Source organism: Dipodomys spectabilis, unplaced genomic scaffold (assembly GCF_019054845.1).
Source record: "Dipodomys spectabilis isolate Male_0828 unplaced genomic scaffold, ASM1905484v1 ptg000023l, whole genome shotgun sequence".
Taxonomy (NCBI): Eukaryota; Metazoa; Chordata; class Mammalia; order Rodentia; family Heteromyidae; genus Dipodomys; species Dipodomys spectabilis.
In genome coordinates this window covers 5487116-5502499 of record NW_024870700.1, presented here as the reverse complement: position 1 = coordinate 5502499, position 15384 = coordinate 5487116, and the positions used below count along the sequence as shown (strand labels likewise).

The 15384-nt window shown below is 40.4% G+C and overlaps 1 protein-coding gene across 6 annotated transcripts in view; it reads right to left on the bottom strand.

Annotated features, from left to right (window-relative positions):
* Positions 1-2994: 2994 nt before the first annotated feature.
* Msantd2 (Myb/SANT DNA binding domain containing 2) overlaps positions 2995-15384 on the bottom strand; it is a 29897-nt gene continuing 17507 nt past the window's right edge. Inside the window, exons 2-5 of one of the 6 annotated variants that reach the window (XM_042674838.1) lie at positions 14489-14578; positions 10529-10628; positions 8724-8784; positions 2995-4514 (exon numbers count right to left, since the gene is read on the bottom strand). In XM_042674838.1, coding sequence (XP_042530772.1) covers positions 3662-4514; positions 8724-8784; positions 10529-10604 — 990 coding nt within the window. In that variant the 5' untranslated portion in view covers positions 10605-10628; positions 14489-14578 and the 3' untranslated portion in view covers positions 2995-3661. Of the gene's footprint in view, positions 4515-8723; positions 8785-10528; positions 11724-14488; positions 14579-15225; positions 15238-15384 lie in introns of those variants that run through there. The other 5 variants (XM_042674837.1, XM_042674835.1, XM_042674836.1 and 2 more) reach the window with 5 other exon arrangements.

Below are 15384 nucleotides of genomic sequence, written 5' to 3'. Positions count from 1 at the left end.
GAGCGCTGCGCGGCGGGAAGCGCCTCCGTCCGCAGCTGCCATCCACCACTTCCCTGCGCCGGGAGGGGCGGGTGCGCGGCCGGAAGGGCTCTGGCCGCACCCCACCCCAACTCCCCAGCCACCTGGCGGCCCGAGGGCGCGCGCGCCGCCCCTCCGAGCCCCGGCTCGGGGCGATTCCCACAGACCCAGCAAAGATCTGGCCTGAGGATCGCCGGGGCCTTTTGACTCACATCCTGAACTGGGAAGAGTGGCGCAAGGTGGAGCTGAGCTGGAAACCAAGGCACTGCGTTCCTTCCCAGCTCCTTTCCAGGGGAATGAACAGCCTCCAGGCCTTCTGCCGACTGGAGCCGAGGAGGAGGAGGCTTGCGCAGAGGCGGACAGGACGGTTTCCCCATTCTTCCTCATCCCCGGTATCTTCGCTAACTCCCATCACTGCAGCGAACGGCTTAAGCCCGCTCTGATCTTTTAATTCCCGGGACTACATCTTGTTCGCAGTGAATTTAATTGAACCGCCGGGCGCACCCCCCCCCCCCCCGCCCTCGCCCGGAGGCCAAGGCGCACGCGCGCCCCCTGCCGGCGGCGGCTCCCTCTCGGAAGTGCGCGCACCTGTTCCTAAGAGAAACAACAAAACTTCCAAGACAGAGGCAAAGATCACGGGGAGCAGAAGGCATAACCACGAATTCCCGGTGCTGCCCACTTCGAAGGAGGCACAAATGTGTAGGAATAAAAGCAGCCAGGCCTAGCAGATTGTACGTACTCCACACAATTCATCCTTTGAGTATGATCCCTGTGGCCCCATCAGACACAGTGTGGATGTGCTGTGCACAGTGGAGCAAGTGTGGCATGCCTGGCTCCTCAAATACCTGTTATGCAGTGGCTATGAGAAACACCTATGCAAACACTGGGCTGCTCTCGTCATCCCTGGAATCTGACACTTGGCAGCTCAGTTGACTGCACGAATAGGTCACATCTGCTGGAATGAGGATGGCCAAAGAGTAGGGTGGGAGACTGTTGGTTTCTCCTATTCTACCACCCTCAAAATTTTTTTGATTTTAGTGTACATTACAAAGCGTCTCCTGTACTTTTGTTCCAGACCAGAGTTGTCACCTCAAATAATCCCATTCTAGAAAGGCAGTAGTCTTAGTTATGATTCATTTAATCATACAAGTGTGCTCTGTGTAAATTAGAGCCTTAACGGTCACTTATTGTAGCTTTTTCCTTCAGAATTCAGATCGCTAATAACTTGACACATGGGAAAGAGAGTTGTTAACATGAGGAGGGGTGAACAAATGTAATCATGCTATTCGGTAGACACTATGTGGAAAATGTAACTTGTGGGCAGGGATGAAAGGGTGACAATAAAAGGGGTGACATTGTGGGGGAAAAATGCATTCATTACCAGACTTATGAAATGGTAGCCTCTCTGTATCTTAAAATTATTTTTTTAAGTTGATTATTAACATGACCATGTGTGACTGCTAAGTTCATAGTATAGTAAGACTTCTTCTAATCACGTATCTTAGATCTTCCTCAAAGTTTCCTCAGTTGTATGAATATAGTGTCTGTCCCTCCTGAATCAGAAATTAATTAAATAAGGCCTCAATAGTCTATTCCTTGTTTTTAGCAATGCTGTTATTCAGCAATCTCTGTTCTGTCCAGAAACAGGATTTTCTGTATCATTAAGCTACTTTTTTTTGGCATGCCTTTTTCCAATGCTTGGTTTTGTCCTCTTTCCCTAACCCAACCAGTTTCAAACCAAATGGTAAAAACACTGCTCTCACACTGTCATCTTCTCCATGCTGACTCGTCAGTTGTCCAGTGATGCTCCATTCTCAGGAGCAGTAGGTAGGTGCAGAACATCCTCAGTGTTCCCAAAATGTCCTTCCCTAGCCATAAAACAGCAAATAGGATGGAGGGGGAAAAAATGCCTGAAGTACTAATATCAGTTCTGGGATTGGTCAGTGTCAGTTTTGGAAATGCCATGTAATAATCTTGGTAATAATACTTTTTTTCACTTAACACTAACTACTATGAGATTATTTCAACAAGAAAATCTACTGCATTGGGACCCACAATTTCAAATCCCAAAGAGACTTATAAGTTCCTAAGGCTCTGCCTTACAAGCCACAAATAGGGCATTTATACTCTTCCAGAACTAGCACCTATTTTTAGTAACTCACACCAGAAAAAAGCCAGCTCCATAAGCCCAGACTCAACTAAGCATTAAAGAGCCAAAAGGTACCAGAATCTGAAATCACTGATTTGAGATCAGTCAGGTTGTGGGGAAAGAACATTTTTAACAATGTAAACACTATTTTTAATACTATATTGAAGCTGGGAGAATTACAGCTTTTACCTGGACTTGGAGTAAATTAAAACAAAGCACCTAAGAGGTGTTGGGGATGCATTAAATTAATTAACCTAAGAAGTTCCTGTCATGAGACCAAAGTGATCTTGCCACTGCTCTAAGCAGTAATAATAGTAAGCTATTCTTAGCCAAGAACACTAACCTCCAAGTAAAGTGGTGGCTAATCCGCTGGAAATGTCTAAAAACAAAAATTGAACACAAGTTATCTTCCAAATGGAAGTGTGTGTGTGCTTAATGTTTCCACTGGATCCTTATTCCTGTTTTAAACACAGCAAGATGATATCAAGTTTCTATCTGTACCTGTCATGTGATTTGTCTGAGTACTGAGTATACGAACTAGGGAGAAATGAAAGTCTCTTACAAATTTATGTTCCCAAGATCAGAAGGAATATCCTTTTTCTCAAAAAAAAAAAAAAAAAAGAACACCAATGAGATATATTCGGAGATCTTTGGCACTCAGACAAGAAACAGTGATCGTGGTCATTGGGACATACATAGAGCGAGTGCAGAGTGATCTTGCTTTGTTCACTCATAGCAGCAGAGGCAGAGCGCTGTCGCCTTCACCAGTGTGGTGGTGTGGGGGTGGGTGGCCACACCGCTACAGAAAGCTCAACTATGCCAACAGATCAGGAATTACTTTAATACTTTTAATATATAAAAATTTTAAATGGCAACACAACCATAAAGTTGGTACATCACAGAAACAAAGGTCTTCGCAGGCAACACTGATTGGAAATAGCAAAAACACTTGGTTGGTGAAAAAAATGAAACTAAATTATATACAATTGTAGCTAAAGGTGATACTGAAAAAGTCTTATTTACTGTGACTCAAGTTTTAACTTGCCATTATCTATTGCTTATTTATTCAGGGTTGTAAATAATACTTATATAGAGACATAGAGATGTGTAAAAATGAAACATTGTGAAAAAAATACAATTTTTCAATTTTATATGAAACTCAAAGTATAAGTTTTGTCCAATATGGAATGTACCTACACTTGTTTATATTAGGGCTCTAAAATCCATTTAAAAATTGTTGATCTTTAAAAAAGAAATGACTGACCCACCATGCAAGTCCACTGGATATCTTGCTTGCTCAAAATGAGCGTTTGTTAGGTGAGGTCTGTTTTTTTGCCCAAGTCTACTATGATTCCTTAAGAGGCTGTACTGGCCCAGTCGTGGAGAAAGTGTCCATGAAGAGTCTGATGGCAGCATCTGGATGAGGGTGGGCAGGATACTGGGAAATAAGTAGAAGAGGGAAGGATGAGCCCACATCCTTATGAAGGATGACATTCAATTGTTAAATTTCAAGGGGTATCCAATGGCTTTTTCCAGGCACTCAACTAAAGAGCCAGCGGAAAGAAAATCCCTCTCTACTTCCACAAATTTGATATAGATGGACTTGGGAGAAACTCCAGGATCCACAATACAGTTCTGAGACAAAAACCCATTAATACCAACCCAATCTTTGCTGAAGGTTTTGGTATTTGCTTGGAAATGTAAAAACAAACATTGCTGAAGAGTCCTGACCTCAGCAATCCCGAGGTAGCAATAGATAATTCGGGTGGGCTCGATTTCCACCTGTAATGAGGCTTGTGCTGAAAGGCTTTCCAGGTCAACCCGGCCTTCTTTTCCTGGGTCTAAAGAGCGTCGCTCCAAGTGAGGTGTGAGTGGCCTTTCAATACATTCTTCGTAGCCGATGGCATAAAGGCCTGGGCTTTTTGGAATCCCTCCTGGCAATAAATATTGAACAACATTCCCACCAGTTGGTTTGGAGTGGGCAATGGGTATCCAGTCAATCTCCATGTGCAGCTCCAAGCACCTAGCTTCACTAATAGTGATCTCTAAAAATTTGTAGTACACGTTTTTCCAATTCATTTTTTGTACTCGAGTCATAATGATCCGTCCCTCAGGCTTCTCGGAGTTGAAGTACTCCCGAAGGCGCTTGCCAAGGGGCACCTGGGAGCTGATCTCAGCATAATGGTACCGGATATCCTCTTTCCAACGGGTATTATAACCAATTCCAAAAATGGCCAGTTTATTAGAAAGATGAAGTCTTGAAAAGTCTGTCCAGCTCTGAAACAGTTCCCATTTCAACTGTACTGATTCCAAAATTTGTACAATATTCTGCATAATGTCTCGCTTCCTAAAAAGAAAAGTAACAGTCAAATTCCTCCGGTGTCTAGAACAGTGCTGTCCAACAGAACTTTCTGTGATGATAAAAATGTTTTTTACCTGGCTGTCTGATATAATAGACATTTTACCCTAAATCCAAGAACACCCCCTACAGAGTTCCTAGGAATTTATTTTCCATTACTTACATATTTTTTCCCCTAAAACCAAGGGTTCAAGCCCCAGTACTGGCACCACCCCCCCCCACACACACACACGTTCAACACAATGAATTGATATTATTCTAGAAAACTTTCTGTCAAGGCACTATAAGTTTATTTTGATTTTGATAAGATAAAAAAATGCATGAGATGCCGGGCGCTGGTGGCTCACGCCTGTAATCCTAGCTACTCAGGAGGCTGGGATCTGAGGATCCCGGTTCAAAGCCAGCCCGGGCAGGAAAGACCGTGAGACTCCTATCTCCAATAAACCACCAGAAAACTGGAAGTGGCGCTGTAGCTCAAGTGGTAGAGCGCTCGCCTTGAGCTGAAGAGCTGAGGGACAGCGCCCAGGCCCAGAGTTCAAGCCCCACAACCGACAAAAAAAAAAAAAAAAAAAAAAAAAGCATGAGATTCTCGTTTCACAGGTCACTCATGATTTGTAAACTGACATTTGTGCAATTTATATAAATATATTAGCATTTATAAGTTTCTCGAGTATGGCAAAATTTTAACACTGTAAGATTGGTTTGCTAGATAAACAAATATATTCTCTCAATTACAGGCCTTAGATTCAAAAGCACTCAACAAGTGCACTCACAATCAACAGGCAAGAAAAATTTGCTAATAGATTCTTTCAAGGAGGTTTCAGACTTTTGTAATAAATTCTTGTAACTTTAGGGAAACAGCTTCCGGAATTTGGGGGGGAAGCTTTACTCTTACTGTCTGTACTATCTAGTCTGCCCTGTTATTCTCCCAGACTTGCTCTGTAAGAAGACAAAGAGCTAACATTTTGTCATCAGCTGCTTCTTGGGGCCTAAGCCTGCCCTGGATTTACCCTCTACCTATTAGTTTGTCTTGCAAGCTCCTCAAGTGTCCAAGAGTGGCCATCTAGATGAAATCACTGTGTTCCAAGGAAACTAGTCCTCTCCTCGGGAGCCATGAAAGCACTCAGTCACTTATGTTGGTCAATGCCTTAAAGGAAAACTTTCATAGCCACATTTCCTTGTCCTCTTCTGAAGTCATAGCCCTACAGCAGGAATGCAATAATCAGATACCAATAGTGACAGTTCTGAAGAAACTACTGCACTGGGGAATAAATGACCTCTCAGGAAGCTATTTAGAAAATCTTGTTCCTGAGATGAAACCTGGAAAAGGGGCAGCACAAACTAGATAGTTCTCTAGAGCCTGTTTCCTGCCCTGCTAAGCTAGCTGGAAGCCAATCTGAGCTCAAGGGACTTAGAGTCCCAAAGTAAGGGAGCACAAAGACTATCTACTATACTTCCTGGTTTCTGCAGCTCCAGCCACCAAAAAAAAAAAAAATTAAAAATTTTTTTTTTTTTTTTTAAATTGGGGGGAGATAGGAAGGGTTGGGAAGGGGAAATAAAGGAGGAGGCAAGAACGCTTGATAAGAAATGTATCATTACCTTGCCCATGTAATTGCAGCCCCTCTGTACAGTATTCTCACAATAAATTTTTAAAACTCAAGTGGTCTGAAATTGTGCGCGCCAGCCCTGTGAAGTTAAAGTGTGTGTCCACTTGGATCAGCTGAGCTCCTCTATAGGTCTCAAGCGATAGAGAGGAGAAAGAGAAAGCCAGTAGCTCTTGTGTGTGGGGGTGGGGGTGGGGGTTGAGCTCAGGACCTTACACTTGCTACGCAGAAGCTCTACCACTTGCTTTAATTTTTAGACAGGTCTAGCTCTTTCCCTGGGCTGGCCTAGACTGATTTTCCTAAATGCTTCCTTTTTATACTTGGGTGACTGGTGTGCACATCATCACACCTAGCTTTTTCTGTTGAAATAGGAGTCTTACAAACTTCTTACCCAGGCTGACCTTGAACTGCAATCCTCCCAAGTCTTTGCTTCCTGAGCAGTTAGGATTACAGTGGTGAGACACTGCTCCCAGGTCTAATAATTCCTTGGGGTTTTTTGTTTTGTTTTGTTTTTTGTTTTTTTGGTTGGTTGCGGGTCTTGAACTCTGGGGCTTGCTTGGGTGCTGTCCCTAAGTTCTTCAACTCAAGGCTAGCACTCTACCACTTGAGCCACAGCACCACTTCCAGTTTTCTGGTGGTAAATTGGAGGTAAGAGTCTCACAGACTTTCCTGCCCAGGCTGGCTTTGAACCACGATACTCAGATCTCAGCCTCCTAAGTAGCTAGGACAGGTGTGAGCCACCAGCTCCCAGCCTAATAATTCCTTTTTAAAAATAGTAATGTTTCCTTTCCTTTGGTAAGCTTTGATGTCATAGTCTTAAAGTTAACTAAATTCCACAAGTAATGGCCTGAAACATAACTGATTTTTGTCATAAGCTTTCTTTTTTGAGGGTTGGAGAAATGACTACAACTTTGGGAAATAATTTCTAATCTTTGAATACTTACGTCTTCCCAAACATGGGATCAAGTAACATAGGGAATTCTTTAATTCCAAAGAGATATTTTGAAAAGGAAAACAGTTGCCGGTAAAAGGGTGATAGTAGTAGTAATTTGTGGAATTAAAACTTCTGGAGCTGGGAATGTGGCTCAGTGGTAGAGTGCTTACTTAGCATGCATGAAGCCCTGGGTTCAATCCTCACTTCCACATAAACAGAAAAAGCTGGGCATGGCGCTGTGGCTCAAGTGGTAGAATGCTAGCCTTGAGCAAAAAAAACTCAGGGACAGAGCCCAGGCCCTGAGTTCAAGCCCCAGGACTGGCAAAAAAACAAAAACAAAAACAAAAAAACCCTACTTCTGTGCCCCTGAGGTACTGCTTGTTATCTAGCACAGTCTTTTTCAACTTGCCTCCTTTTTTTTCCCTCCTCTCTCTCAGAAATCAAGATTACATGCATGGAATGAAACACACAAGAACAAGTGGGTGCTAAGGATGCTGCAAGATTACCAGTTGGAAAACAGCGATCCCCACTTGCGTCTAACTAAAGTGTAATGTATTCTCATTAATAAATTTCAACAGAAACTAACTTGCCTATTGAGAACAACCGTAAGCCTAACAAAAAATGTTTAAATCTTAGAGGGAACAAAACAATTTTGTCCCATATCTGGACTTTTCACTCCTTCCTCCAGGAGCTACTTTCTTTTCCAAATGAGGAAATAGGTCATCTAAGTTCTTACTTTTTAAAAATGTATGTATCATTGCAAAGCTACTGTACAGAGGGATTACAGTTACATGAGTAAGGTAATGAGTACATTTCCTATCGAGCATTTTTTTGTTTTGTTTTGTTTTTTTGGGTCAGGTTGTGGGGCCTGAACTCTGGGCCTGGGTGCTGTCCCTCAGCTCTTCAGCTCAAGGCTAGCGCTCTACCATTTGAGCCACAGCGCCACTTCCGGCTTTTTTCTTTTTGCTTATGTGGTGCTGAGGAATCGAACCCAGGGCCTCATGCATGCAAGGCAAACGCTTTACCACTGAGCCACCTTCCCAGCCCTCCTATCGAGCATTGTTACCCCCTCCTTTGTTTTTCTCCTACCATCTCTTCCCTCCCTACCTCCCCAACTCCTCCCTCCTGGCCCCCCTCCCCCAGGTTGTAAGTTCATTTTCAACATAGTGTCTTGTACATCTCATTATTACATAAGTTCTTACTTTTTGATTTCCAAGTTTTAAGACTGTAAGGAATTTATATATTTATGTGGCTTTCTTATCATTTCATCTACTCCCAAATATGCTTAAGTCTCTGTGACTCATCTTTTTATCTTATTTAAAGATCAAATTTAACTATTAAAATATAGGTAAACACCATCTACACTATTTTCATCTATTATTTCTTTCTTTTTTTTTTTTCTTTTCTTTTTTGGTACTGGGGATAGAACCCAGGACGTTGCACTTGCTAGGCAAGCACTTTGCCACTGAGCTACATCCTAGCCCCTATTATTTCTTTTTTGCACTTTGTAAAATTCTCACCATTTCAGGTTCCTGCTGGAAATTTTAAACTAATGGAAGGAGGTACAGCTGAACTTTAATGTCTAACTACCCACCAATTCTCCCAATGCCAATAAACTTAGGCAGACCCACTTCATGCAAAGGTGAAGCATTTACTTACTGTGCTTCTTCAGAAGACTCTTGTTTTATTTTTAGTGTTCTTTTTGTGACAGGTATTTCATCTGAAAAGCAAACAATTGAAACAGATTATATTTTCCTAAGTGATGGCAAACATTTATGTAGATAAGCAGCTCTATTTACTGTGCATTCCATACTTTGCAATACTAGGCCTGAATTCTGATGTCCAACATTGTTTAATGCTAGTTTTATAAATATAACTCTTATATAATGAGATGCATACATTTATATGCAAGATCAGAAACCAGCTCCACAAGTATAAAATTCTTCAAGGTCACCAGGGGATTTCTGGCTGGGAGCTTAAAGCTTAATTTCACTGCAGACATGATTTTAAAGGAACAAAAATGAAATAATTCTGTTCTACTTAGATTTTTTGTGTAGGTTTTACAGAACAATTATACCCCACATATCAGGATCAGCATATTTTGCCTCCCCCTCCATGCTGCCAAAGGTTTGGGTGACTTAACTCTGTAGGGTAAAATCAAGGTTGTAGAATAACAGCGTAATATAGACCTTATTGCTATTGTGAAATTAAAAAGTAGTGATCATTTTGGTAAGTCCTTCATATTTTTCTAATTCTTAACTCTTACCAGTCTTGCAGTTTTATAGCCTCTTTCTTCCAATATTTGAGACTATTTAAAAACCATATTTGTAAGAGACTTATTATCAGTTGATCCTTTATCCTTTTAATTAGCATTTATCTACCATCAGGAAGTCTGTAAAAACAGAGCCTGTAGACTTGCACCTTATGGAAGGGAAACAACTCTATATATGACCAATCTACATATACTTCCTTAGGGGTTGTCTGAGTACCTCACTGAAGAGGAAGAATATTTAAAGTAAACACTCATTATACACCTGGCTATTTAGTATATAATGTTGCAGCAGAAACTGGATCAGTACTTCCAAATAATCAAAATCAGAATTGGAGTACTTAATGCAAAAAGAAACTAGCAAACAAGAACACCTTAATCGTGTCACACAAACTGAGACCTGATGACAGGGAATTTCATTTTCCGTTTTGAGCATATTCACTGTATGTAAATCATCACAGTATTCAGTCATGTGGAAACCCTTAGAAGTATGGTAGAGTGTGATCACTGACACCGACTACATATCAACTCTTCTCATTATAAACCAAGACTTCATCTCATTTCCTGTTCAGATTAAAGTCTGGGAGGGGCTCTTTTCCAAATCACAGATGGAATGAATGGAAAGATTCACTTACGGTAGTTGGGCCAAGAGTCAATATTACTTTCAGGGTATTTAGAACTGTGTAGGATTCTACCTGTCATTGAACCTTCTTGACTAAGAATTAATTCTTCTGCTTTATCACACACACCCCCAGTCCTCCTGGGGCTTAAACTCAAGGCTGGGGCACTGTCCCTGAGCCTCTCTGTGCTCAAAGCTAGCATTCTACCACTTGAGCCACAATGCCACTTCTACCTTTTTCTGAGTAGTTTATTGGAGATAAGAGTCCTACAGATTTTTCTGCATGGGTGGCTTCGCACTGTGATCCTCAGACCTCAACCTCCTAAGTAGCTAGGATTACAGCCAGGAGCCACTGGCACCTGGCAATTCTGCTTTTAAGAAGATGGTCTCCAAACCTTCAAGTACTAGCTGGCAGTCTGAGGCTATACCAAAGATACTCATACTGTCCTAAACAGACTGGTGATTCTTGTGTGGACAGGGGAAAGAGTACCAGAAGACATCATCCGATAGAACATGCCAGGACACATACCAAGCAAGCAAACACACACACAATGTCGTATCTACTGATGTTCTTACCCAAATCCTGATCTGTTGGATAGCCATGGAGATCCTGACTGTGGTTTCCCCAGTCCTCCTGTGAATAGTCCTCCATAGTGCTGCCATCTGACTCCAGCTCCTGGTACAAGCCACTACTGTTAATAAGTACAGGCTGGCAGGGCTGAGCATCCCATCCTCCCTGACCAAACACCTGTTCCAACTGTTCAAATGTGTAACTGCTCTTTCTTTTCCCAACACCATGTTCTTTCACCCGACTGTAACACCTGCGAAGGGTCTAAGACACAAAGTCTTTTGTTATTCTTTAAAGCTGTACTTCCTCTTCCAGGTAAGGACCACAGATATTAATTACTATTAGACAGACACAGACAGACAAACATAGACACATTGTTACAAGAATGCTAGATTTCAAATTCATTATTACATTAGAAAAAAAAAAACTAATTTAGCATTTACTCAAACATGTTATCAATCAAACAATTACTTTGCAATTAATTATCAATTAAACAACAAGAAACATTACAACATTATTGCATGTACCCATACATATATTTTATACTCCCTCCCCCACTTAAAAAGAATAAAGAGGGGGGAAAAAACAAGAAATACCAGCCAGCCAATAGGATGCACACCTGCCACAGAAAAGAGAGAGCTGCTATGTGCCCAGAATTTGGAAAAAGCGAGGCAAGGAGGACAGAAAGAAGAATTTCCCAAAGTAAAGAATACCTTCCATACCCTTGATTCCAAGAAGAAATACAGGGCAAAAACAATTTCCTACATAAATTAGCTAGTAAAACATATTACTTATATAGTCTGTATTCCTTACTAACTCTACTAAAATTTAAAACTGAAGTCAAAGCCATATTGGTGTCCCAGTCTCAGACACTGTTAAGAAGCAACACACTAATACCTGCAGACAATTCACTAGTCTCCCAACTCAAAATGATAGCTAAAAGCATCAAAGCCAGTAGAACAGTTTCTTTTCGGGGGGGGAGGAGAAGATGGGGAATTATTTGACTTTTTTCTGCCACATAACACACAACAAATGAATGTCATTATATAAGCCCATAGACAAAACCTGGAACACTTCATTATCTTGTCCAACCCTTCCATTTTGTCATTATTTTTAATGGATATTTCTGATTATTAGCTCAGTTTCCTGAGTTTAACAGTACATCTTATGCTATTGTATGTATTTCAAAAAACAAAACAAGGACTTAGCTCCAGCTTCAAAATTAAGCCACATTCAGCCTCTATTCCTTCTCTGACTCTGCCTTTTCTGCTCCTTCCCATCTCTTTACTGGATTTCACTCTGCTTTTTCACTCTTTTCAAAGACAACAGCCCTTTTCCTTGGTGGGCTCCCAAATACTTTCTAACTCAACAGTACAAAACCAGGTCACCTCTGACTTAATTCATAGGCATTACTAAGACTATAAAATTCTCCTAAAAGTGAGATTACATTCCAAAACCGATATTGTACCTACGCTCACCAAACTAAAATAACTCCTGATAATTTTTATAGAACTTCTGTGCAAATATAGTATCTTTAAATACAGTGGACAACTGACAAGATACTTTAAAAATATGTTCCTTGAGGCCAGAAATCCAGACAAGCAAAAGAATAATAAAAGGATAATATACATAAAGAGCATCTTCAGACATAATTAGAGCCACCCGCCCTTAGCCAGCCAGCCTACCCCTGCATAAGCACCTGTCCCATTTTCCCTTTCTTGACGTCTTTTCTGGTGCCTCAAATGATGTCTTAGAGAACTGAGGTTTCCAAAAATACACTCTCTTTTTCTTAAAAACATTTCTTTCTTTGCATAAAGGACAGTCACAACCATGCAAGACAAAGCTATAGAAAACAAACTAGAAACACGAACTTTGGAAGTATGTGTCATAGCCAAATCTTCAAATGGAAGGAGACAAATAATGCAGCAGATCTGACTTTCTACATATGCCCCTTTCCCAGCACCCTCTGCCCTCCTCAGAGGGTTTGGAATTTCAATTGCAAACATCCCCTGCCAATTTATTTTTATCTCATCATGTCTAGTTTTCTGCCTCCAAGAGCACCCCAACCACTCTTTCCAACTCTCCAAGGACCATATATGGAGAGTCCCAACCCTGTCCCTTTCACCCTTCCAAAGCTATAAATGGAGAGGGAAACCATGCTCTGCTCATTACTTAGTGGCTGCCTGGAGAAAAGCAATCAGTACACAAAAGAACCCATTCAGCTGTCACTGAGGGTTATTTCAGAGGTCAAGGAGTAAACTAATGGTCTTTGGAAGAAAGGTATCACTTTTATTAGCAAGTAGCAGAGGCACAAGAAAAGCCATCAATTTTTGATAATATACACACTAGGAAACAACAGGAAAGAAAACTCACTCTACTTAATACCACCAAATTGAGCCCAAAATTTCACTTGGCTTATATAATTGACTTAAACAAACTTACTGACTATAAGTCGAACAGAGCATTTATCTGTAAATAATACAATTAGCCATATCTAATGATTATAGTTAGGTAAGAATCAGGTGATATATCTTATATTTCACTAGAAATGGCTAACAGATCTTGCCACTTCTTACTTATAATGTACTTTTGTAATACACTTTTATAGTGCAATATGCTGACATGTAAAATATCTACCAGATGCCTGAAGGAAAGATGTTTTCAGTAACTTGTAAATTTGAGAGTAATCTGGTCCACTGCTACGTTAAAATGATTTCCAAATTGATTTTACTGTCTCAAGATACAAATGAATATATGTAAAAGACTGCAAATCCAATATTTGTATAAAGACTGCAAATGCAAAGAGAAGATGTTTAAATGGAACATATCAACTAAGAGAGAATAAAACAACAACCAAACAACCCCTCAAACATCACTTGTCTGCCACCATAAGAAACACTGGGATTCAGTTAAACTTGAGAACTTCAAAATGAATAAACAGGGCATATGGAGACTTTCCAACTCTTACCACCCATAGTAAATCAGAAAAGGTTACACATTCCACATTTTAAATGATTAACCAAAGCATGTAATTTTAAGAGTGGGTGTCTGTGTCAACAGTCATAAATAAACTAACTTAAAACTCTACTCTAAAGCTGAAATTACAATAAAAATGCTCCAGAATCTAGGGAAAACAAGGTCACATCTTCTATTCCAGAGAGCTACCAATTCCAACAAGAGCCTCAAATTAGCTTTCTTGGAGAAACAGGTCCTGTTCAACTCTGTTCCCTCTCCCTTTACCCTCATTTATCTCAGAAATTATAGGAACTTAAACTCTACTTGTTTTCTCAAAGTTAAGATCTCAAGGGGAAAGGATTTGCTTAAAATTATTAAAGACTATACTTTTGAAATTAAAAGGTATTGGTAGAAATTTCCTCCAATAAACTGATACTGTCTTCTTGTCTCTTCCCTGGAGGAAGAGCTGTAAGAAAATCCATCTTGAATGAAGCCACAGGAAGAGCGACAAGAAGTCAAGAAAATCTCAATAGAAACTCAAGAATAAGTAACAACTGCATCAATGGGTCAAACCAGAGAATTTCCTGGGTATTTGAGTTGGAAGAAACACCAGGTGAATCCTTACTAAATCCACCCTATCAAGCGTTTAATGACTTCAAAAAGAAAAGAAAGAGATGATGTTCCACTACCAGAATAAGGAGAAAAATAAGATGGCTGACAACCAACAATTTATAAAACAGTGAAAGTTTGCCAAAGTTTAAGATTAGAGTAAAAGGAAATGAAAGAATAAAAGGATGACATTCATTGTGGATGAATGTATGGGGGGAGCTACGGGGGAGAGGGTAGGTAAACAAAGGCAGGAGTTTTAGATTGGCAGGATTGGGGGTTTAACGGCAGCAATGCAGAGAAAGACCCAGGGTTACAGTACACGTAACATTAAATACAGTGCACAATGCAGCTATCTTGCCAAAGTAAGTAAATCCAGTATTGGGTTGTATAAGCAGAGGAATCACATGTAAGCTATGGAGGTGGCTCTTCCTCTCTATTCAGCACCGGTGAGGCCACAGCTGGAGCACAGCATTCAGTTCTGGGCATCGAACCAGCTACAAGAGAGGGAAATTGCAGAGTTCAGAAAAGGGCAAATAAAATCATGAAAGGCTTGGGAAATAAGGTTGATAAGCGGGCCAGTGGTTTCATCAAAGCCCTTCCTGACATTACTAAGCTACTTCTGAGGTGAGATCAGGATTACGTTAGCTTCAGTGTCTTCCAGGAAATAGGAAGAATTAAGTTCTTCCCTGGATGGGAATGTAGAAAAGAACTAAACAAATCTTTTTTTTTTTAAAAAAAAAGCATAGGCCAACCAATTATATTACTGGTTCTAAAACTTTCTCTAAATTTTTCCATTTATACAATCATAAAATAACCACATGACAAAACCACCGTTCTAACAGAAATGACTGTCAGTGGGACAGAGCATATAATAAGGAAAAGCTACATAAATGTGCTATTTAGAAAACAGTGCCTTGATCAGTCTGAGATGTCAGAGGAAAAAGTGGATTTTTAGGAGGACAGCTTAGTTATAATAGCAGGAGACAATGTTATAAGAAAAACCAGCAGTGAAACAGATTTAAGTGTAGTTGTCAAATTGGCCATACTAGAAGCAAATTGCATTATTTACCTTAACCCTCTGCCAACTAATCATGTTAAATCTGTTATTCTTTTCACCCTAATCATTAGAGATAACACTTACAAACAAAGCCTTTTTTAAAAAAAAATCACATATTATTCTCTACAGAGGGAGATTACACTGGGGATAAATTTCCAGTGGCTGATTTTTTTTATAAAAATGTTTAAAACAATAGCTCAGAGTAGGCAGATGGGTATTTTGAAGCAACAAACATCTTTATGA